The sequence below is a fragment of the Eubalaena glacialis genome, chromosome 1 (genome assembly GCF_028564815.1).
Source record: "Eubalaena glacialis isolate mEubGla1 chromosome 1, mEubGla1.1.hap2.+ XY, whole genome shotgun sequence".
In the NCBI taxonomy this organism is placed as follows: domain Eukaryota; kingdom Metazoa; phylum Chordata; class Mammalia; order Artiodactyla; family Balaenidae; genus Eubalaena; species Eubalaena glacialis.
In genome coordinates, this window is record NC_083716.1 from 61220958 (window position 1) to 61243928 (window position 22971).

Genomic DNA, 22971 nt, shown 5'->3' on the forward strand with positions numbered 1-22971 from the left:
TTTTATAATTGCTACATAAGAAGTAACACTGCTGGTCCAGGAAGAAAGTATCTTCTTATGCCTCCCCATCCCACCCCCTAACACACACACACACACACACACACACACACACGCACACAAAGCTTTTCATAGCTAGCCACAAAAGTTATTTTCCTCATATGCCTGGGAAACAGACAAGTCACAAACATGGTGTAGTACTACGTCCTAGCTTAGAAATTTAAAAAAATGGATCTCAGGGATTTCCCTGGTGGTCCAGTGGCTAAGACTCTGTGCTCTCGATGCAGGGGGTCTGGGTTCAATCCCTGGTCAAGGAACTATATCCTTCATGCCGCAACTAAGAGTTCGCATGCTGCAGCTAAAGATCCCGCATGCCGCAATGAAGACCCGGCGCAGCCAAATAAATAAATAAATAAATAAATAATTTTAAAAAAAATAGATCTCTTAAAAATATTTTTTTAAAAAATAGTTCTTAGTATCCTAAAATTATTAATTTAAAAATATCTGCCCTCACCACGTCACACAGAATCAATAAGAATACAATGGAGGAGTATCATATGTGCATTTAACCTATAAATTTCAACAATATACGTGCTTAGGGGGAAAAAGAGAGAGATTAAAGGACAATTTAATTGATTAAATACATACTGTCTTCGTAGATCTGCTAATTTAGAAGTCAGAGCAGATATTTCTCCAAGAGAACGTAGAATGTCATCTCTCTCTTTAGGATCATCACATAATTCTGCTATTTTCCGAGCTTCAGCCAAAGCCCCTCGAATCTGTTCTTCCCCTTCTGGTCCACCATTTGGATCTGCAAGCCAATTCTACAAACACAGAAATAGAAAAGAAGCACGCTGTGATCTACTCATGAACCAATTTTACTAAACTTAACAAGGCCATCAGAAATATTTCAAAAGTAATCATAAGGCATACCAGCAATTGTTTTTATAATGCTGATCCTTATTATTTTACATCAGTTCTTACTCAGGCAAAACCAAATCAATCCTTCAGCTATTTATTTATTTATTTATAGAGATATTAATATTTGCACGTGTGGCATGCAGGATCCTAGTTCCCAGACCAGGGATCGAACCCACCCCCCTGCAGTGGAAGCTCGGAGTCTTAACCACTGGACTGCCAGGGAAGTCCCCCTTCATCTTTTTAAAAATGATTTTTCTCTTTCTCATTAGGATAAAATATCTTCATGACCTTTATCTTTGAATTAATCACACCTTATTAATTCTTCATTTTCTTAAACATTTATGTTTCTTCATGAAATGCTTGAAAATCATTTTACAGTAGAGTAATATCAGAAAGCTTTAACCCTTTTACATTGCTATGACCAAACACAGTTGTGGATTCTGAGATGAAGAACAGGTTTAACATACTGTAATCTCCATCAGGAACTAGGAGAATGGTACTCAGAATGCTTACTTTTAACTAACTGAAGTATTCAAAATTAAGATCTCTATTTCAAAATATGGATAAACATTAGTCTTAAGCCTGTGGTGGTAGGGGACGTGTTAACATTAGCAACTACTGGGTATCAGTCATCACTTAGAAACACCCATTATCCACCCATAGAAATTAGGGGGGGAGGGATACAGGATATTTATGGAACATTTCTCTTTCTCCTTTACTTCCCACCCTTCCTAAAAATCGTCATCGCTACCTGAGCAGCATCGATCTTCTTCGCAATGCTCTGCTTTGAGTTGGTCATGGCTTCCAGCTTGCGGGCTGCATTTTCCACTTTTGCTGTGAGCACATCCAGACCCTGAGACACCTGCTGGGCTTTCTGCATGGCCACCGGTGAGGCTCCTTGTCCTCTACTCAAACAGATAGATGCCGCTGTTGTACTCTCTCAAATTCTTAATGGCAAAATATTACTAAAAGCACAGTATATGTTCTTTTACTAACATGTTTGTCCTTTTCCTTTTCTACTAAATCTGCGATAACACAAGGAAACACAGAGAGAGACAAAGCAAACACCCAAACCATCTAATTTCTCCTTTGCTCTTAAAAATAATACACAGTAGCTTCAAGGAACTGCATAACCACTTTAAAGACCAGACTTGCACATTTTGATAATAATGATTTTCCTCTTGGTGGTGATTACATAATCAAACCTAATCTTCAGGGGGGAAATGTGCTTGTGACCTTATTGCTATGGAGGGTTTTGTTACCATAGTATGTATGCTTTAGAAATAAACAGCCCATTAGATTATCTTACTTATGGGCAAGTATACATTGAAAATGTTTCAGGAGGCAGCACGCATAGTGCTACTGAAAGCACCACACTGGGACCAAGTAGATCTCTGTTCAAATCCTGGCTCCTGCTACCTGAGGAACCTTGGGTACAATGTTTAACTTCCTTGGGCTTCAGTTTTCTAACTTAGAAAATGAGGGGTGGGTAGGTAATAATACTGGCCCTGCTCATCAAACAGAGTGGCGTCAAGCAAAAAGAAATACTTGAAAATACTTTGGCAATAAAGCAATACACATATGTAACTATTGTTATTACAGAATTGTCATTATCATAACCTAATGGTAACCTTAAATATCTACCTTCCACTCCTATGCAACCTATAAGTATCCAAACCAGATAGTACTGAGGGAAAAGGGCACACAGGGACAAGAAACCGTTATTTCTCATCATGTTCCTAAAGAACTAATTTCACTATTTTCCTCTCTCAGAAGTGGTATGCTACTACCACAAAAAAATGATGTGAGTTAGTAGAAACTTGTTTTCCCTTTGTAAGAGACTTCCCAGGTCATAGCAAAGTAAGATTTGCCATCTTTTTATACTCACATTTTTGAATCCACCCAGCCTGGTAAACTCAATGATAGGGGTGACAACTTTATCATTTGGTTGAATGGAATGGCTGATCATCATAATCTGAGCTTCTGATTTTAGGATAAACTACAAAACATCTTTGCTTCCCTTAATAATAGTATGGGTTTGTCATTCATCTATCTATCCTCTTTTTAAATTTATATGTTTTTCATGTATACCAATATTTGAGGTAGTGAACTCAATAATATTTATTGCCAGGTATATAAAAGGTATATATATATACCTTTTACTTGTACTTGACACCTCCCTTTTACATGGCAGAGGAGTCTAAGACTTTTGGAAATACACTTTTTATGTTTTAATTTGCTTTTTTCCTTCAAATCTAGTAATTCATTATGAGGAACATTGTTTGTATAAGAGTCCAACTGTGAAAAAGTAAAAATATTTATGGGCTACATAATTTTTCATTCAAAATAAGAAGTTTGAGTACCATGGAGGGGAAAATATATACTCACAACCCTAGAAACTCTAGGTGACTGAATAGAAGAATACCAAAGAGGAAACTGTTACTGAGTTTCAGCCACTAAGCTGTTAGAAAGCTAGGCATATTTAAGAAAGGATAACAAGGAGACAGCTTTGTAATCTTTCATTGTGAGAGGCTATTGCAGACTCCAGTGTGAAGCAGGCCCACTGGGGCTCCTCACTGTTCCAACCTTTTCTCTTTACAGATTTATGGTCGATCCCGTACAGCAACTACCTCGTTCTCTTGCTCAGATTCATCTTTCTCTAAATACATACAACTGTGTATTTGAGAATTCCAACTGAAAACTGTCTACCACACTGTGAAAAGGCTGCAGACAAAAGAGCCAGCAGTGAGAAATCAGAAGAGCCAAGAATCTTGTCAAACTGCATTGGCATTTCTCCAAATGGGAACAGAACTTCTTTTTTGTCCTTTCTGTAAAGTTCTTGGCATGCTCGTGGCAGAGGAGACTGCTTCACAGCAAGAGAAAAGGCCCACTGCACTCAATGAGATCACATTTATTTATGCTGTTCCTTCTTCCCTTTAAGGTAAAGGCTCTTAACCTGAAGCCCGTGGAGCTTCCAGGGCTACAGTGAATCCATGAACCTCTGGAAATTACATATAATATTGTACGGGCATATTTATATGTGTCTTTTTAGGTAGAGATTAATGGCTTTCATCAAATTATAAAAATGACCTTGGTCCAAAAAAGGTCAGGAACCACTCCTTTAAGAACTATATTCTTAAGTCCATTATGTTAATACATTTGAGGCCAGGTGTAACGGTGTGCAACACGTCAAGGCGTGTTCCTGAAGCCTTAGTTTGTAGGGAGACCCTATACTGTATTCCAATTATCTCAAGATGTTTCATGACAATCTTGAAGCAAAATTAAATTTCATTTATACTAGTGTGTCATCATACCTCAATTTTTCACAATGTCCATACTATAAAATTCCATAAAGATGAGAATCTTTTAGAACTTCATTAACTATATGTATGAGTTCCAAACAAACCTATATTATACTGAGTTTTCTTAATAGCAAACTATACATATTTAATTTGGGGGAATGGGGGTGGATCCTAAAAGCCAAGACTTGAGGTGGGTAAGAGATAGGTAAAAGAATTATAAAACCAAATGAATAATGATGAAATAGAAACTCAAAAGAGCCTAGAAATGACCAACGTAGAGGACAATCTATTTAACTGATTTTTAAAATGACATGTGAAATAATTCCAACGTTTTCACTCTTTATGTTTTTTTTCTATCCAGCCTTCAAAGATATCTATGCACCTTATTTTTCATAAGCCTATGGCTAGAAACTAAAAAAACAGATTTCTATTTCAATTTCAACTTTACGATAAGGCATCTACATATTTTAAAAGTTCAACAAAAGGAAAATTCACTCCAATCTCAAAAGAATTAGTAGAATATAATATCTACGTTATCTATTAGCCAAAGAGAACTCAGTAAAATTCACAGAAACTTGTTTTCTGAATCACTCCATCAGGAGCGAGATCCCAACTGTTACCACTACTGCTCTGGTGAGAGCAGAGGAACTTTACCTGGCTCGGAGGTCAGCCACTTGATCAGTCATCTGCCCTAGCATTTTGCAGGTTCCCAGGATCTCCCTGCGTTCTTTGCCTGCACAGAGTTCACCAACTTTTCCAGCTTCATCTAAGATCTGCCTGATGGCCTGTTCACCAGCATCACCTAAAACAAAGAGATTTTCAAGGGAGTTCCCTGGTGGCCTAGTGGTTAGGATTCCAGGCTTTAACTACCGTGGCCTGGGTTCGATCCCTGGTCAGGGAACCGAGATCCCTCAAGCCAGGTGGCACAGCCAAAAAAAAAAAACGAGAGAGAGAGCTGTTCAATATCTACATTGTTGATCCATTAATTATTTAGAAAGGATGCTTTACAAGTCATTTCATTCATGAAGGAATGGATGATTTTAAATGAAAAGACAAGTGAATAGAAAGCAATACATCTGATAGCTAACAGCCAAGCACTGCCCTTACAACCATAGGGTGAGGTTTTAACCACAGAGACTGCTCAAAAAGATCCTTGGAACCATACCCATCTGGAGATAATAAGCAGTTTGTGGCAAGCATGTGAATGATGAAAGTAGACTCTAACAATTTAATAGTACTCAACGCCTCTAAACTCCATTAGGCTTTTCACATTCATTCAAATATTAATCTAAAACTGAATAAATATTAGATTAGAAAATCCATAATGCCTAGCTCAATAACCTATTTGGGTCTTATCTTTATACAAGTCAACTTTGCTTCCCAATTCTTATTAGCGTCATCATTTCATCTGCTTAATTAAGTACTCTGTTGACGTAAATGGAAATCTGCCCAATGGGAACTAGAAAAGAAGAGCTTTTATTCAAAGTAATTACCTTTCTGATTCAGGGAAGGGGTGAACCAATAATTTGGCAAAGAATGCCCAGTTTACTTTGGTTTATTCCTCCGTGATGAGAGGTAGTCTATGCCCTTCATCCTTTTAAGGACCAGTAATACTTCAATTAGTCAAAACTATCAGAGAATGGAGTATGCCCCTAAATGTTGCAGTAGTTATCTCAGGATTATGAGATTATGAAATGATTTTTCTTTTTTTTTTCTTTTTCTTTTGTTTGCCTGGTTTTTAGCTTTTTGCTGTATCTATCAGAAAAGTAGAACCAGAGGGTTACCTGGGGAGGCACTGGGGTCACGGAGCCAACCTTTAGCCTGGTTCAGTTTGGAGTCTATGGAGGCCAACGCTCTCTTCATGGCTTCAGTGTCCTTTTGAAGAAAAATACCACAAGTATTTTCTTTGCAAAAACTAAGATACCATGATACAAAGTAAGACAGAGAAGTTACACCATTAACATACAATAGCTACAGTAGTCCTACAACAGCCTTAAAAATATTCTCATCACAGCATAACGCTTATTTCTGTCAAAATGCAGCATCTTGCATGCAAATCTTCAGTTAATTCTGTTTCCTAGTCTCCCTATTGCTAAACTGTGAAAACTGGTAAAACTGCTCAAGCCAAAAGATGTTCAATGTCTTCAGCCAGAAAAAGCCCTCTTGTCACATGCCTCATTATCAGCCTTTCCACTAGTCAACAATCATCTACTGCAGCCCTGCCAAAGCTCTCCCGGCTTCAGGGAAGCCTCATTAGCATGTGGCACCACAAACCACAGTTCTTCTACATCTTGTTTTGAAATATACACACACTGCTTGATGTTTCACTATGTTTAATCTGAAAAACCTGGAATTACTGGTTGGAAGAAAACTGAAAATTTTAATCTAGCAATTTAGTTTTAATTCCACAAATAAACCACTAAATGTAGTACAAGAAAGAAGTGTCTTTCGGGCCTTCCCTGCCACTCCTCATCCTTAGTTCCCTTACCGTCCCTAACCTGGAAGAAGAGGCAGGATAAAATAAGTGGGTCTCAATTTATTGTTTACAATCAGGATTCATAATGACTTGCATAAAACTAGCATAAAATCTCCCAGGATGTAGCATGAGAAGTCCAAACAACAGAGTAATCACTTTTAAGATATATATATATTTTAATAAAGTTTTTTAAGTAAATAGATATACAGAAAACAATATAACAAATATGCACGTACCCATCCTCACAACTGACAGACTGGCCATCTCTTAAGTCTATTTAACACCTTAAAAGACAGCCTCTCTCCCTTTTGCTTAGGGAACTGGCTCTTACAGAGTCCATCCATCAAAGCACAGAGTTAACCTCTGAAACTCTAGGCAATGCCTTAAATCCCTACCTTTTTTCAATTTCCAGTCCTGCAAACCGGGGTTCTTCAAGGTGTGGTGCCACCAGTTTTCCACATGGGGGCACTAGGAGCATCCCCACTTCGAATTCAAACAAAACCCAGCAGCAGCACCAATAAGCATTGGGAGCACTCATAATTAGGCTTAAGGTCAGCAGCCTGACCCCAGCTTTTCCAAAGTACCTATTCAAATTACAGGACTCTCAGCTTTGGACTCCCTCTTTCCCCATCTAAACAGATACAGATTTGGCTATCTAAGGCTCTAAATAACAAATTCTCAGCCATGGCAACTGAAAAGAAGTGAACTAAATTACTGAAAAAATGGAAATAAAATATTTTTATTATCAAGTTATATGAAATTATGATAGCTATCTATCAATAAAAGGCAGTCATAAGAGGATCTATTTCAAAATCCATCTGTAATTAGTACTGTAAGTAGACAAGTGGCATTTTTTAAGTGCTTTGATTCTCAAATGGTTTAAATATTTGCTCTCCCTTCATCTAGTTCAAATTAATCTGTACAGCAAACCTTGTCTTCAAAAGTCAACTTTAGCTTAATTCCAAATTAGCAAGGCCCAAATCAATATCTTTTTAAAGAGAGTCTCAGGCAACACCCAACCTCAGAGAGCTGGATAGCCTTTAAGGTCTAATACAAGTTATAGGACTTTGTCTAGATACAGATTAAAAAAAAAATTCATGATCTCTCACCTAGGAAGTATTGTGCACACTCTGAAGAAGAGAAATTATAGCCATGTAAAAATACTTAATTTAAAATCTATTAATAACCATTTCTCTAATACACTTATATTTTCAGTGAAAAAAAACAATAGATACTTATTACATTTCAAAAATCTCAATTCAAGGGGAAACAAAGATCAGAAATTTTTCAGTGTCTATTCTAGCATTAAAGGCTACTAGTTAGGAAACTAATCTTAACTGAGCACTTCCTACATGTTAGGTTCTACTTTAGGCATTTTTTCCCTCATTGCTTCATTGAACTTCAATTTTTAATGTAATTTAATTTTATAAATTAAGCGGCTCAGTCATAGAAACACAGTTTGATCTCAAACCTCATTATTTTCTATTAGATGAAATTCAAGAATTTTTTTCTTTTACCAAAGAGAGTTGCCAAAGATTCCACTAACCTTTTACAGTAGTCAGCAAATCTTTTGCCTTGCCAATTTTGGCTTGGTTAATACTGCCCAGAAAATTAGCTCTATAAATCAAATTCATAATCCTCACTAACCTAAATAACTGCTTTTATTCTCCACTGCCCCAAAATGATTTGAAACACAATAGAAAAACTGGTTTTGCTCTATTCAGTATCCTCAAAAGTCACTGCTTTTTTCTCCCTAATAAAGCGTGGTCAACATGCTTCAAGGAAAGAATCTGATTCTCAGGATGTGACTAATTTAGTCCTGAGTATGAGATGTGAGAATATCAAGAACTTAACATTAAGAGATGCTCATTTTCTCCTAAAAATAATCAATGGCAAATTTGCAATGAAGCTGCATTTTAACACTGGGAATTTCAATTAGTTACCAAAGTTTTTAATAGCATGAATTTTAGACAATTTTGGAGCTTTAAAACAGTTACTGAGAGGGCCACCTTAAATTCTTTCTGGAATAGAGCAAATTGTAAATAATCATTTAAACACAATACATTTTAATGTCATATCTATTAAAAGCAAAAATGTCTATGGGAACAAATATTTTGGTCTCCTAAGAATCTCATAAGAATTTCTTTTGAAGGGTACTGTTTGTTATGGAATTGACAGAATTCTGACATAAGCAACAAAAGAAGTATACTAACACCGGCTATAATATAAACAAATTCAATGAACAACTAGGACTAAGAAGCAATTTGGAGATATATTTATAAAGGGTAAAAATAATCATAACTCTGGGGTCAACTACACTATGTACCATAAAGGTTTTTGTTAAACCTTGTCATGTAGGTCTAAGTACTCAGAATACACTCTGGGTATGAAATAGAAGAGAAAAAAACTGTACCCTCAATAAGTACTGTTCTCTGTAAAATCTCAAATTTGGGAACAAGAAAAGTCTCCACCAATCTCTTCTCTGTTTTTGTTGTTGTTGTTGTTCTTTTTTTTAAAGAGTGAATATAAAAAAGACCAGATCTAGTCATGTAGCTTTGGGGACAGCTGTCAGGTATCTGACACCCTCCTGCTCTGGTCCCTTTTACTGTAAAACTCTGATGAGTTCAAGTTTTAAATGAGAAAAACCATAGTGCCAGGCACTATAGTGCAAGGCACCAGAGTGCCTTGGCACTCTGCCACATATACCAAAAGTCAGAAGGACAACCTAAAAGACTCCTTTTTACATGCTTTTCCAGGAACTGAAACACTTCTGAAATTTAATATAAAGTCAGACCTAAAGAACACTGAATAATACCAAGAACCACTGAGTTCCTCCCACAGACGATCAAGAGGAACTGCGGTAGGGAAAGTGAGCTTCTGCATTCCCAGGCTCTTGAAAATTTTAAATTTGGGACTAAGGACCCCCTCTCATTCACTGCCCAAGCTACTCTCCCTTTTCCACTAACACCTCCTGCCCCCACCCTTCCCACTCCAGCCCATTCCTGACCACATTTCTACCCTCAAGTCCGTGTTTTAAACAAAGATGTTTCTGGAAAGATAAATTGGGCAGTAGAACAAAATCTTATAAACTACATTTAACCTTGGAGAGAAAGTCACCTAGCCCTGAGCCTTCAGGCAACCTACCCTCCCAGGCATCAGTTCCTCACCTCCAAGAATACCTTCTCAGGGCTTCTGTGCCACCTATGCACACACAATCAGTTATACCAACTAAAAGATCACTTGGATCAGAAGGGAAATGTCAATTCCGGTAACATGTCGGGCTTTTCTCCTTTGGCTGGGGGGAGAGGATAAAATATTATAAATGCCTAAATTAACTATTTATCTCAAACTCCAAAAGATAAATCCTTTGTTGTATTAGCTGCATACTAGAATACTAAAACTAATACTGCATAATAGAATACTAAAAAGACTCATAAAAAGCTCATATATAACCTTATTTTTTTCAAAACAAATAAAAATCAACCCTTAAATCCTCAATGGTCTGCAGTAAGGGCAAGTTATTATAGGATCGCATGTTCTAACCAGTATTTCCTTCTTTGGTAGACTAGAGTAATCTGTGCAAGACATCTGAGTCACTCACTACATTTACCCACCACCAACCTAGGCCCACAGTGGTAGGAGACACACCACAGGGACGAATTCTGAATAATAGTATCTAATGACTCAAGATGCAGTTACAGGAACACCTACATAGGGTTCAAAGATTCTTAGCAATGAAATGCTTTTTAAATTTTTCTCACTTCCTCTTTATTCTCAGCATGCATCAAGATACAAGTAATATAAATACCAAAAAAAAAGAGATTAAATATAGATTGCTAAATTTACAAAGGGTAAAATTAGAACTGTGTTTAAACCCCAAATTCTTTTGTCTCATAATGTATTCCCAGGAAAAATGCGAAAATAGTTTTTAATAATCATTATGATTGTTGATTTAGGAGGGGAAATTTTTTATTTTCAAAATACAATGAAGTGTTTAAAGTCAAAGTACTTGTAAACTTGTAAATCGGCCATTTGAATGTAGGTATAAAACGTAAAATAATCAGCTGTTGCATTGCCTCTTTAAAATCTTATTCGGCAAGACGCACTTTTACCAAGAATTTTTTCCACTTACTTTCTTCCCCCACTTTTCTAGAGGAACCATCACTTTCCAGGAGAAAACTGCACCAGTGGGGAAGCATGAAACAAGTATGGTAAGACAAAGTTAATTCTTTATTGGCAGGGGTGAGAGGAGGTAAAAGATATCGTATGTATTAAACAGAATGGGAACCCAGGGGTCACAGACAGACACAAGGTCTGATTAATTCACTGCTTACAGTAGAGCAATGAAAGATGCATAATGCTACTAAACTGAAAAATAACCAAACCCTAGTTACCAATTTCCATTTTCAGGGTAAAATTTTTTCTAAATATTCTTGCAACTAATAAAAACAATTACTCTTAGGGGGTAAGGGAGGTAGAGTGGATAGGGATGGGGACGAGAGTGAGCTGTGTCACGCATATCCTTTTATAGCATTTTTTCAATATTTATTTATTTGTTTGTTTGTTTGTTTATTTATTTATTTGGTTGTGCCAGGTCTTAGTTGTGGCTCGCCAGCTCCTTAGTTGTGGCAGGCAGCCTCCTTAGTTGTGGCATGTGAACTCTTAGTTGCAGCATGCATATGGGATCTAGTTCCCTGACCAGGGATTGAACCCAGGCCTCCTGCATTGGGAGCACGGAGTCTTAACCACTGCGCCACCAGGGAAGTCCCTTTATAGCATTTTGATATTTGAATCAGGTAAATGTAAAACAAAAGCAAAATGAAGTTAAAAAATAAACATTTCTTGCTCATTCTGATGTCATTATGTACTTAAGCTTCTTTTAGCTGAACTAATTTTATTTATTTCCTTTCATTCTGATAGTTTTACAGCATCCTAACAGTCTGGTTCCTTCCACATCAGCATAAAACTGAGATAGCTATTAGACTGTACACAGTGGGGACCAGATTTATATTTCCCTTGTATATGCCCCCAAATGCCTAATCTTCCTCCTGAAAAACTCAACTGACCACGGTTTTGGTTTTGGTTTTGGTTTTGGTTTTTAAAGAAGCAGCTGTCGGCACTTGCACAAAATAAAGCTCAGTCACACTTAGTTACTAATTGATGGATGACTTTTCCCCTCCAAAAATAGAGAAACATTAAGGTTGCAAGGCCTGCTTTTCTTTTTCTACTATTTCTCATCTGCTAGGAGCAAAGGGAAGAGAATAAGGAAAGAGATTAGATTAGGGGAACATGAGATCATGGAGAACTACAGCTGATTCACAGTTTAGATAGCAGAACATGCAGTGAGCCAGGTACTGAAGTTAGGAAAAACTTTAGGTACACCTGACTTTTTTCCTTTTGATTTTTAATGCTAGGATTATTGTGAAGGACAGGTGCTCCATCTAAACTCTCTAGCCTAGCCATTTTCATTATGGCTTAAAACCTCAGTGATGCATCTCCAAAAGTCAAATTCCAGAGCCTGCAAAGGAAACTGGTAGGAGAGGCAAATACAGAGATAGCATCAGCTGGAAGTTTCCTTTCCTAAGAGCAAGGTCCACTGGTAACTTAGGGGTCACCCAGCTACCTGGGGAAATCTGCCCCTCAGATGAAGTCACTGGGAATGACCAGACCAAAACAGTTCCAAGGAGCCTGCTCAAAGAGAGGAAAGCACCCACCAAATATAGAAAGCCTGACATCCCATAGTAATGTCTTTCCTTTTGCTTTCCCCAAAGAAACAGCTCCAAACATGAGCCAAACAGTCTGCCCAGCACAGCCCCGAGTCCCGTATTAAGTCAAATTCTGACGCATATTCGAGCACAGTGTTACACACCGGCACACGGAATAAGGCACGGCACACAGCACAAGAAAACCTCACAGACATGCTTTTTCTCTTTTTAAGCAAAAAAGAAACTAGAGGGCAAGAGAAAGCTTACCTTCTAAACGTGAGAAAAAGAATAAAACAAACAAGAGAACAAAAAAAAGATGCATAAAGAAGTCATAACAGGGAAGTGAAAGTTATCAAATATGCAAAAGCAAAATTAAGTAAAATATCAAAGACGTTACATGATTTTACAATATGGATTTAAAGTACAGTCTTAGAACTTGTTCAAGAACTTCATGCCTCTGAAAACAAATCCATAGTTAAGATAAGCTGACTAATTTCTCCTCCAATCTTAGTTTAACTTTCTGGTCAACAAAAGAAAGAGTTGGTGATCTTAGCCCCAGCTTTGACCTTACCTTATAGGTGTCCTGGAGGACAAACAGAGCCCTACTGGGCACCCAGTGGAAATCATACTACCAAATCCCCTCTGTAGTCTGCCACCAGCCTGCTGGGTGGCCCTGGAGATAGCATTTGGGTCCACACGGTGGGGGAAGCTGGATCCTGGAGACAATGTGTTCCCCCCACTGCCTGCATCTTGGGCTCCTACAAGGGAAGTGTAAACCCAAGTGTCTCTGTTCCCAATCACTAGACAAGGAGAAGCAGACCAGAGCAGCAGCACCTCAAACCACCGCTGCTGGGCTCTAGGAGGAATCCACCAACCCTTCTGGAATTCAAGAGGAAATTCTAGACCAAGGGTAAAGGGCCCCCTCAAACTAACTGACAAACGTGAAAACTAATATTTCAGTTAAGCTCTCTTTAGGGAAAACAGAATGATGAAGGGACACACCTAGAAATGCCAAGAGTCTCCTTTGTAGATTTCTCTGGGTCAAAAATTGGTTAAGAAAAGTTTTCCATAAAATTCAGTCATAGGCATATTCTGTATCTTACTTAGTCACCTAGCAACAACCACCCACATGAAAGGCAAGGCTCCCACCCAGGGGAGTATACACCACAACAGAATTTCTCCACCAGCCCAATCCATGAGACTCCAGCTTGAAGGAAAAGCTATACATCTCAGCTTTCAACCAACGTTCACCCCGCATACCTACTTGTTTGTTCTACCTCAGAGCAAAGGAAAAGTGCAAAAGCAGGAAGTAACCCATAACCCTTTATTTTACAAAAGTAAAGAAGAAATTACTTTCATAATATCTAAGTAGTCTTATGCTACACACAATTACAAGAAAAAATGTGAGACAGTCACATCCCCAGGAAGGGAAAATTGGGGATTTTGCTTATTTCTCCCCCAATAACACCTACCTTGCTGGCCCAGGCATCTTCGTCCCAAGAAGTGAGTTGTAATACACGAATGATCTCATTAATTTCAGCGCTCATCTTTTCTACAGTAAAATTACGATTTTTCAAAGCTTCTTCAATTCCTTGGTTTTTTGAGTTTTTAGTTGTTACAAAAATCTTCATAGCTGTAAAAATAAACAAAAGATCAGAAACTAAGCTTGGAATTTAATCTTGCTGTATTACAATATTCACACAAGATGTTCCACACTGTGAACATGTTTTGGGCTTCTAAGGTCTTAAAAAGAATATGAAAACAAACACTGCAGGTCTGCCATTAAAGTTCCAGTATCAGCAACCTTCACTGTTAAGAAAGCTCAAGGTACAAAACATTACCACATCATGATCAGAAAACTAATTTAACATACATATACTGAAGATCCACAGTCACAAAATATCCACTATCCTTCTAACTCAATTATCATCCCAGCCCTAACACTGGCCCCATCAAACACAAACCTAATGGGACGAGATAAAAACAGTCAGTAAAACTGTAACCAAAGTATGCTGCTTGACCCAATCCTAGTGGAAGATCCCAAAGTGTTGAGTTTATCTTCCATGATTTCTCTTAACATATAGCAGGGACTATCTAACCCCTAAAAGTGAAGAAGAAGAAAATAATAACGAAACATTAGAGAAGAGAATATCTTCTTATAAACTAAGTTAAATTATAAAAACAAAGATTAATCAACACTTTATTGAGTTACCCAGATTAGAAAGAAAGATTCTTCCCAACAACCTTTCTGCCATATGGAACAGTTGGTCTCAAAAACATATTTTTGAGAAGATTATAAGGCGCTATTTACAAATTTTTGTTTTCTAGTTCATGTAAGGGCTTTCTGAACTCTTACACTCACATCTCCTATTTTAGCTACTACTTGAAATTACAAAGCAGGAAGGCAGTAGCTGGCGGATTACAGTGACATGCCTTATAAAATTCTGAAAATAAAGCTGCCCTCTGAGACTTAAACCAACTAACCCATAACTTGACTAAGATAATTTACATAAACCATGAGATGTCTGGTACATACTAGACACTCAATAAGTGCAACTCCCTTTTGCTAGTTGAGAGAGCAGCCACCATGTTTGCATTTCTGGGCTCTGCCCAATGAGAACGTGGTCCTAGTTGGTGTACACCACCTGCTCTTCAACGTAGAGAAGACTTAAATATCTTCTAGGAAAGGGCTGTGGGTTCACTTCCTTACTATACAGTGCTCTATAATATCCATTCCAGCTCCTAAATGATTTTTCTGAGTACAAATAAAGGTGTCAAAATCCATACATCCAAAACTAGAGTTTCTAGAGGAGAAAAGGGCCTGTTAGAACTTCAAGAGAACAGTACGAGGCAACAGGAGAGCAGTTTCAAACAAAGAGCAAGAGAAGGAGAGCATTAGAGAAGATAAATACTGGTTCTTAGCTAATCAGCTGCATTTTTACTCAGGCTGAAAGACATGCAACTAAACAGCAAAAGAAAATAAACATCAGAGTTTAGAACATGTTAACGTGTTTTTTTTCTGAAAAATAAAGTACAGACAGAAAATACCTGAAATGAGAACTGGCAGCAACTCCTTCACGGTGTTCATTGAGTTCACCAACATCACTCGGTGCTCCTGGTGAGTCAGTTCCTGCTGCCTCTCATCAATCATCTTGGCCATCTTAGTCATTCCTGGGGCACAGGGAATAAATTGTACAGAGTGAGCAGTGAAACAATCCAGAGTCTGGCTTTCTGAGCCTAAATCCATTATGAATTACTGTGTAAGTCCAAACATAAAAGCCATTAAACAACAGATACTATCACTGAACTCTAACATTTATGACATAGAATTTTTCAGGACAGTTCTAAATTAATGCAACTTTCTTCTTCTCATTAAAAGCAATTTATTAAATATAAATCCTAAATGTGACATAATTTTCACACATTTGACATAAATACATTCACAAATATTTTTTAAATGTTGAAATTAGTAAATATATATTTGAAAAAAAATTCACAAGTGGGGGGAAAAATACTTTGCCTGGCTACCATACCAGCTTTCATGCCATGTACCTGGCCACTGAGCCTATGTGTATAAGAATCTCATGTGAGCCTAGTACAGGCACACCTCAAAGATACTGCGGATTCAGTTCCAGACCACTGCAATAAAGTGAATATCATAATAAAACGAGTCACAGGCATGTTTTGGTTTCCCAGTGCATATAAAAGTTATATCTACACTATACTGTAGTCTATTAAGTGTGCAATAGCACTATGTCTAAAAAAACAATGTACATACCTTAATTTAAAAATACTTTATTGCTAAAAAATGCCAACTATCATCTAAGCCTTCAATGAATCATAATCTTTTCAGTAGTAACATCAAAGATCAGTGATCACAGATCACCATAACAATATAATAATAATGAAAAAAATTTGAAATATTGTGAGAATTACCAAAATGTGACACAGAGACATGAAGTGAACAAATGCTGTTGGAAAAATGGCGCCAAAAGACTTGCTTGAGACAGGGTTGCCACAAACCTTCAATTTGTAAGAACGCAGTATGTGTGAAGCGCAAGAAAGTGAAGCAAGGTGTGCCTGGGCTAAGAATCTAGCGGCTGAAAAAAATCTTAAGAATTACAATAATGTGTTTTGTTTTCATCTTTAAATTTTTCTATACTTTCCAATTTATCCAAAATAAGGATGTATCACTTTTATAATTAGAAACAAATAAAAATAATTATGGGGGCTTCCCTGGTGGCGCAGTGGTTAAGAATCTGCCTGCCAATGCAGGGGACATGGGCTCGATCCCTGGTCTGGGAAGATCCCACATGCCACAGAGCAACTAAGCCCGTGTGCCACAACTACTGAGCCTGCGCTCTGGAGCTCGTGTGCCACAACTACTGAAGCCCGCGCGCCTAGAGCCCGTGCTCCGCAACAAGAGAAACCACTGCAGTGAGAAGCCCGCCCACCGCAACGAAGAGTAGCCCCGCTCGCCGCAACTAGAGAAAGCCCACGCACAGCAATGCAGCCAAAAATAAATACAATAAATTTAAAAAATAATAATAATAATAATAATAATAATTATGGTGATGACAGCATTTGAAAGCATCTGGTGTTTTGGAGTTAGCATGCTAGCACGTTTTGTTTACTTTGGTTATTATTCAAGGGTACTATGTGATTCTCTAACACTTTGGTTTTCAAACTGCTCTTAGAATTTCTTAAGCAGGTTCACAGATTGTCAAGGGGCACCCAAAGGGAGATGGAAAGGGTGGGGCTGCCTCTGCTTCATCCAGAGTAGCTCCATTTCTGTCTTTTATATGTTGGGATTCTGCAAAGATTTTTTTTTTCATTATTTCATTAGATTTTTTAATTGAAGTATAGCTGATTTACAATATTAGTTTCAGGTATACAGCATAGTGATTCAGTATTTTACAGATTATACTCCATTAAAAGTTATTACAAGGTAATGGCTGTAATTCCCTGCTATACAATATATCCTTGTTGCTTGTCTATTTTATTTTATTTTTTAATTGGAGTAGAGTTGCTTTACACTGCTGTGTCAGTTTCTGCTGTACAGCAAAGTGAATCAGCCATACATATACATATATCCCCTCTTTTTTGGATTTTCTTCCCATTTAGGTCACCAGAGAGCACCGAGTTCCCTGTGCTATACAGTAGGTTCTCATTAGTTATCTATTTTATACATAGCAGTATATATATGTCAATCCCAATCTCCCAATTCATCTGCATAAGATTTCATTTGAAGAAATAAAATTTCTTCACAGTGCTAGGAGAAAGTTTAAAGGGTACTGCTCTAAAGCTATTTCCCAGCGATTTTCAATGACAGCTCAGAGAAATTCTTAACTGCCATAAGTTTACAGGATGACTGCACTGAAACCTCAAGAAAATACATTTTATGTAAGACAAAAGAATTTTATAAGGTAATATGTGATTCTGAATACTAACAAATTAAACATCTGATATGTCTTGTCATTGGTCTCATTCATACTTTAAGGAGCCTCAAGTTCATGTTATATGTCTATAACACCAAAAGCTGGTATCTGTTCATGTATTTTGAATACTGAATTCTCAGATGACTACACAATCAGAAATTTAGCCACAGAAGTTCTTCTCTCCTTCTAGGTCTGATTATATTATGCAGCCTTGGGCAAGGGCATGAATCCATAATGGTAGGCAGGCTAATTAGCAAGCTAAGAGGTCACAGAGAGCTACAGGCCAGCTGGCAGACAGTGAAGGAATGCTGTATAATGTGGAATGAAGAGGTCAGGATTCAGGGTGGCCTTAAGCACTGCAGTAATAGAAAAGTATTTCCTACATTCTCCAGCAACATTTGCAATGTCTAGTTTAGTTTATTAGACAGGGCCAGGATCTGTAGAAAGCAGATTCAGCTTTCAGAGACAATGATATCTCTTCAGTAGAAGCACAGAGTCAGCTCCATCAACAGAGTAGAGACAACTAAAAGTTCAATGCATCATTACCTATCTTCCACAAAAAAAGTAGGGAGGAGTGCCCCTTTCCTCTTGATCAAACATGGACAATCCATAAAAAATTCTGTTATAAAAATAGGGTATGACTAACCTGGTCCAAGATTCTTTGTGTAAGTGACCAAATCTTCCATAGTTTCCACCACCTCTGCCACTGTAAGATATTCCAAAATTCCTTTGCAAACTCTAATAATTTTACGAACCTGAAAATATATTTCAGAGTATTCAGTCAATTGAGTAAACGATAAGTAGAAAACACAATAATTCAGATGTATAGCTAGTCAACATTTTGTCATCCTAAACAATCCTCAATCCTCCATTATTATCTTTAAGGCTGGGCTTTTTGTCTGGAAGAGGTCTGCATGGGCCTCAGGTTGCCTACCTCAGCCTCATCGAAGGTGAGGAGCAGGTCTGATGTGCCGGAGAGGATGCCCCTTGATCCATCAATTAGATAATCTCGAGCAGGCACTGAGTAAGGGTCTGACTGAAGCATCTGGGCTGCCTGGACAAGCTTGGTGCAAGCATTCTCCACCCTGTGGGGAGGAACATGGAGTTAACTCACTGGCAGAACCAAGCAGAAGAATATCACATGCAAATGCAAAGAATGTAAATGGACATAAATTCACATTTTTTTCCTATATGGAAAATAGCCAAGACCAATTTATAATAGAACCTAAGTTTCCAGCTTTTAAAATTTACAATTAAGGGCAGCACATTCTTTCATTCACTGCACTAAGCCCTGGTTCTTCATTATTTCCTGGCAACAAAAAATAATGAGAAAAAGTTTTGGACCTTTTACTTTAGGTTGCTATATCTCTGTAACTCCTTTGTTTCCTTCCTGTTCACCCTACATACACTGCCATTAAAAGACACTTACACAAAGAACTGATATCCCTGACAACAGTTTCAGATTCAACATCTGGAAATAAAATACCAAAGCACTGTGTTAAGTGAAATTTAATAATCAGACAAACCAAAGAAATAGGAGGAAACACAAAGCAAAAGTATGAGGTAATGCATAAATTTTTCTTTCATCTAGCCAAATGGATTTGTTTGACAAACTGGACAGTTTGAAAACAACCCTATAAAACTATGCTGTTAATTAAAATGTCACTGGCATTAATAACTGAATCAGTTAGTAATAGTTTAATATAATATAGTTTAATAACACAGATGACCTGATCAGCCAAAGGTGTCTTTTTTTGGGGGGGGGCGGAACGGGTCATTTAAAAAAGGAACCCGAAATGCATAAAGCAAGTATTCTCCTTGACCCTCTTGTACTACTAAAATGTATTCATTCATTCAATTATTCTTCTATACAGAGTTGAAAAGGACCTAACAGATCATTTCCTCATATTCAGTAAATCCATTATGTTATCACTGAGTAACTTACATGCAACAAATTACTTTAAGTTAAAATATTTAGCCAAAATTACACATTCTTATTTGGAAACACAGAAAATGTCCCATGCAAATAAAAGCCCACTTCACAGCGAGTTATATCAAATGAAATAATATAAAAACTCAACAAGTATAACACAGTCTTGCACTGTTAAAAAATAGAATTAAACCAACATATCAATTTCAACTACATAAAAAGCATTGGCCTATGGACACTATAGGTATGTATATAAAGATGCAAAAAACACTATTCTAACTCTCAAGAAGCATACTTTGGTAATTCACAAACTTCAGAGCCATAAGGCAGCACATAATAAATATCAGCAAAGAGCAAGACCTCACTGACGTGGCTTTTGATCAGTCTTAGATGACTGGTTATTTTCTGTTCCTCTTAAATTTTTAAATTAAAATTAAAATTTAATTTGAAATTACATTATATATATATATATATATATACCCATACATATGACAAAAACATATACACATATATAAAACCCTAAGGCATACAGTGAAAATTTTTCTTCCCTCCACTATCCCCTAGGCATTCAAATTCCATCTACTTGCAACCAATGTTATGTGTTTCCTCTGTATTCTTCAAAATAAAGACACTTTATGCCCAAAGAAACAAAAGCATAGGCTTCCACCTTTTTTACACGAATAGGATAATACTATGCATACTCTCTGCATTCTGATTTTTTCACTTAATTTAACTTGGAGATGTTCTAGTAGAAGTACCCAAAGAGCCTCCTCATTGTTTTATACAGCTACATAACTAGTCCCTAATTTATTAGCCTGCTGCAATGAATCACTTTGAATAAACATCTTTTTTTTTTTTTTGGCCGTGCTACATAGCTTGTGGGATCTTAGTTTCCCAACCAGGGATTGAACCCGGGCCCCGGCAGTGAAAGCCCCAAGTCCTAACCACTGGACCACCAGGGAATTCCCAATAAATATCATTTTTAAATGTATATGTCTGTAGGATACTATCTAGAAATGGAACTGCTGAGTCATAGGTATGGACATTAATAATTTTGACAAACGTTGCCATATTGCCATCCACAGAAGTTATCAATTTACACTCCCACCACAGTGGATGACAGTACCTGTTTCCTCACAGATTCAACAACTCAATGTATAATCAGACTTATGTATCTTTACCAGTATGATAGACCAAAATTGACTTCAATATAGTTTGAGGTAAAATTTATATAATATACAATTAGTAATTTTAAAGGGTATAATTTTCTGTGTGCTTGAAAAGAATGAGTTTGCTCTAATTTTTAGGTGAAATATTTCACATATTCTATTAGCTCAAGCTTGTTAATTGTGCTGTTCAAATCTTCTATATCCTTGCTGATTTTTTTGGTCTGTTTTATCTATCAATTACTGAATGATAAAATCTCGCACCATAACAACAGATTTGTCCATATCCCCTTGCAGCTCTGTTTTTGTTTTATATATATTGAGGCTAACTTATTAGGTACATATAAATTTACAATTATTATATCTTTCTTGTAATCTGAACCTATTTATCATCATGTGACACCTCTCTATATCTCCAATAATGTTTGTTGCTGATATTAATATTGTAAACCAGCTTTCTTTGACTATTTTATTTGACTGGTATATAACTTTCTAACTCTCAGTATCCTTATATTTTAGATGTGTCTTTATAACTACATATATACATATAAGTACACAGTTTTAATCCAGGTTAGCAACTTTTAACTTAATAACTTAGCTCATTTAAATTTATTATTATTGATATATTTCGGGGGGCGGATTGAGAGTCTTTTTCTATATTTTTTTATTCCCTTTACTATTTTATAGGTCATATACTTTATTTTTTATTACTTTTGTGGTTCATTAAATAGTTTAGCATGCATACTTGGCATGGTAACAATCTAAAATGAGTCAATGAGGACTTCGCTGGTGGCACAGTGGTTAAGAATCCGCCTGTCAATGCAGGGGACATGGGTTTGAGCCCTGGTCCGGGAAGATCCCACATGCCGTGGAGCAACTAAGCCCATGTGCCATGACTACTGAGCCTACAATCTAGAGTTCGCGTGCCACAACTACTGAATCCCACGCACCTAGAGCCTGTGCTCCACAAGAGAAGCCACCACAATGAGAAGCCTACACACCGCAACGAAGAGTAGCGTCCTCTCGCCGCAACTAGAGAAAACCCATGCACAGCAACGAAGACCCAACGCAGCCAAAAATAAATTAATTAATTTTTAAAATAAATAAATAAAATAAAATGAGTCAATAATTTTACTTCCTCCCCAAACAACAGAATGATCTTAACATACTTAATTCCCAATCATCCCTTTCCTGACGTTTATGCTATTGTTTTCAAGTTTTGTTTCATGTTTATGTTATTGTTTTCAGGTACAAAATGCTGCATCTTTTATTTTCAACTTTTAAATCTTGTTAGGCATTACATTATTATATAAGTCAAAGTTTGTTTATATTTACCAACAAACTGTCCAATATGTTGGCTAATCATTCCCTCTTGTATCTCAGGCCTTATACCTGGAATCATCTGACTATTGTCTGAAGGACATTCTTTAGCATTTCCTCTAGTAAGAGTCTGCTGGTGACAAAATATATCCATTTTGGTTTGTTTGAAAATGCCTACTTTGTCCTCATCCTTCAAAGACTACTTCAGTAGTACAGAATTCTGGTTGACAATTATTTTATCAGCACATTGAAGGTATTACCTCACTATAATTTGACAACAGAACCAGAAAGTGATGTAACAGAAGCAGAGGTTGGAGTGATGCAGGCTATAAGCCAAGGAATTCGGACAGCTTCTAGTGGCTGGAAAAGGCAAAGAAATGGATCCATTCCTAGAATCTCCAGAAGGAACACAACTCTGCTAACTCATTCTGGGCTTCAGACCTCCAGAATTGTAAGATAAAACATTTGTACTGTGTTTGTTACAAGAGTAATATGACACTGGCATCCAATTGAAATTTACCAGGCATACAAAAAGGCATGAAAATACCACCCATAACAAAGAGGAAAAAACAATCATTCAAAACCAACCCAGAAATGACAGATGACAGAATTAGTAGACAAGAACATTAAAATAGTTACTATAACTGTATTCTATATGTTCAAAAGCTAAAGGAAAGACTGAGTAGATAAATGAAAGATATAAAAAATACTGAAAT

The 22971-nt window shown here is 37.0% G+C and overlaps 1 protein-coding gene across 2 annotated transcripts in view; it reads right to left on the minus strand.

Moving 5' to 3' along the window:
• Positions 1–22971, minus strand: part of VCL (vinculin) — a 95658-nt gene that overhangs the window by 26357 nt on the left and 46330 nt on the right. For both annotated transcript variants that reach the window (XM_061180314.1, XM_061180304.1), the window contains exons 3-10: positions 18774–18924; positions 18486–18594; positions 15450–15572; positions 13874–14034; positions 6005–6095; positions 4875–5022; positions 1670–1823; positions 646–821 (exon numbers count right to left, since the gene is read on the minus strand). In XM_061180314.1, the coding sequence (XP_061036297.1) occupies positions 646–821; positions 1670–1823; positions 4875–5022; positions 6005–6095; positions 13874–14034; positions 15450–15572; positions 18486–18594; positions 18774–18924 (1113 nt within the window). The remainder of the gene's footprint in view (positions 1–645; positions 822–1669; positions 1824–4874; positions 5023–6004; positions 6096–13873; positions 14035–15449; positions 15573–18485; positions 18595–18773; positions 18925–22971) is intronic.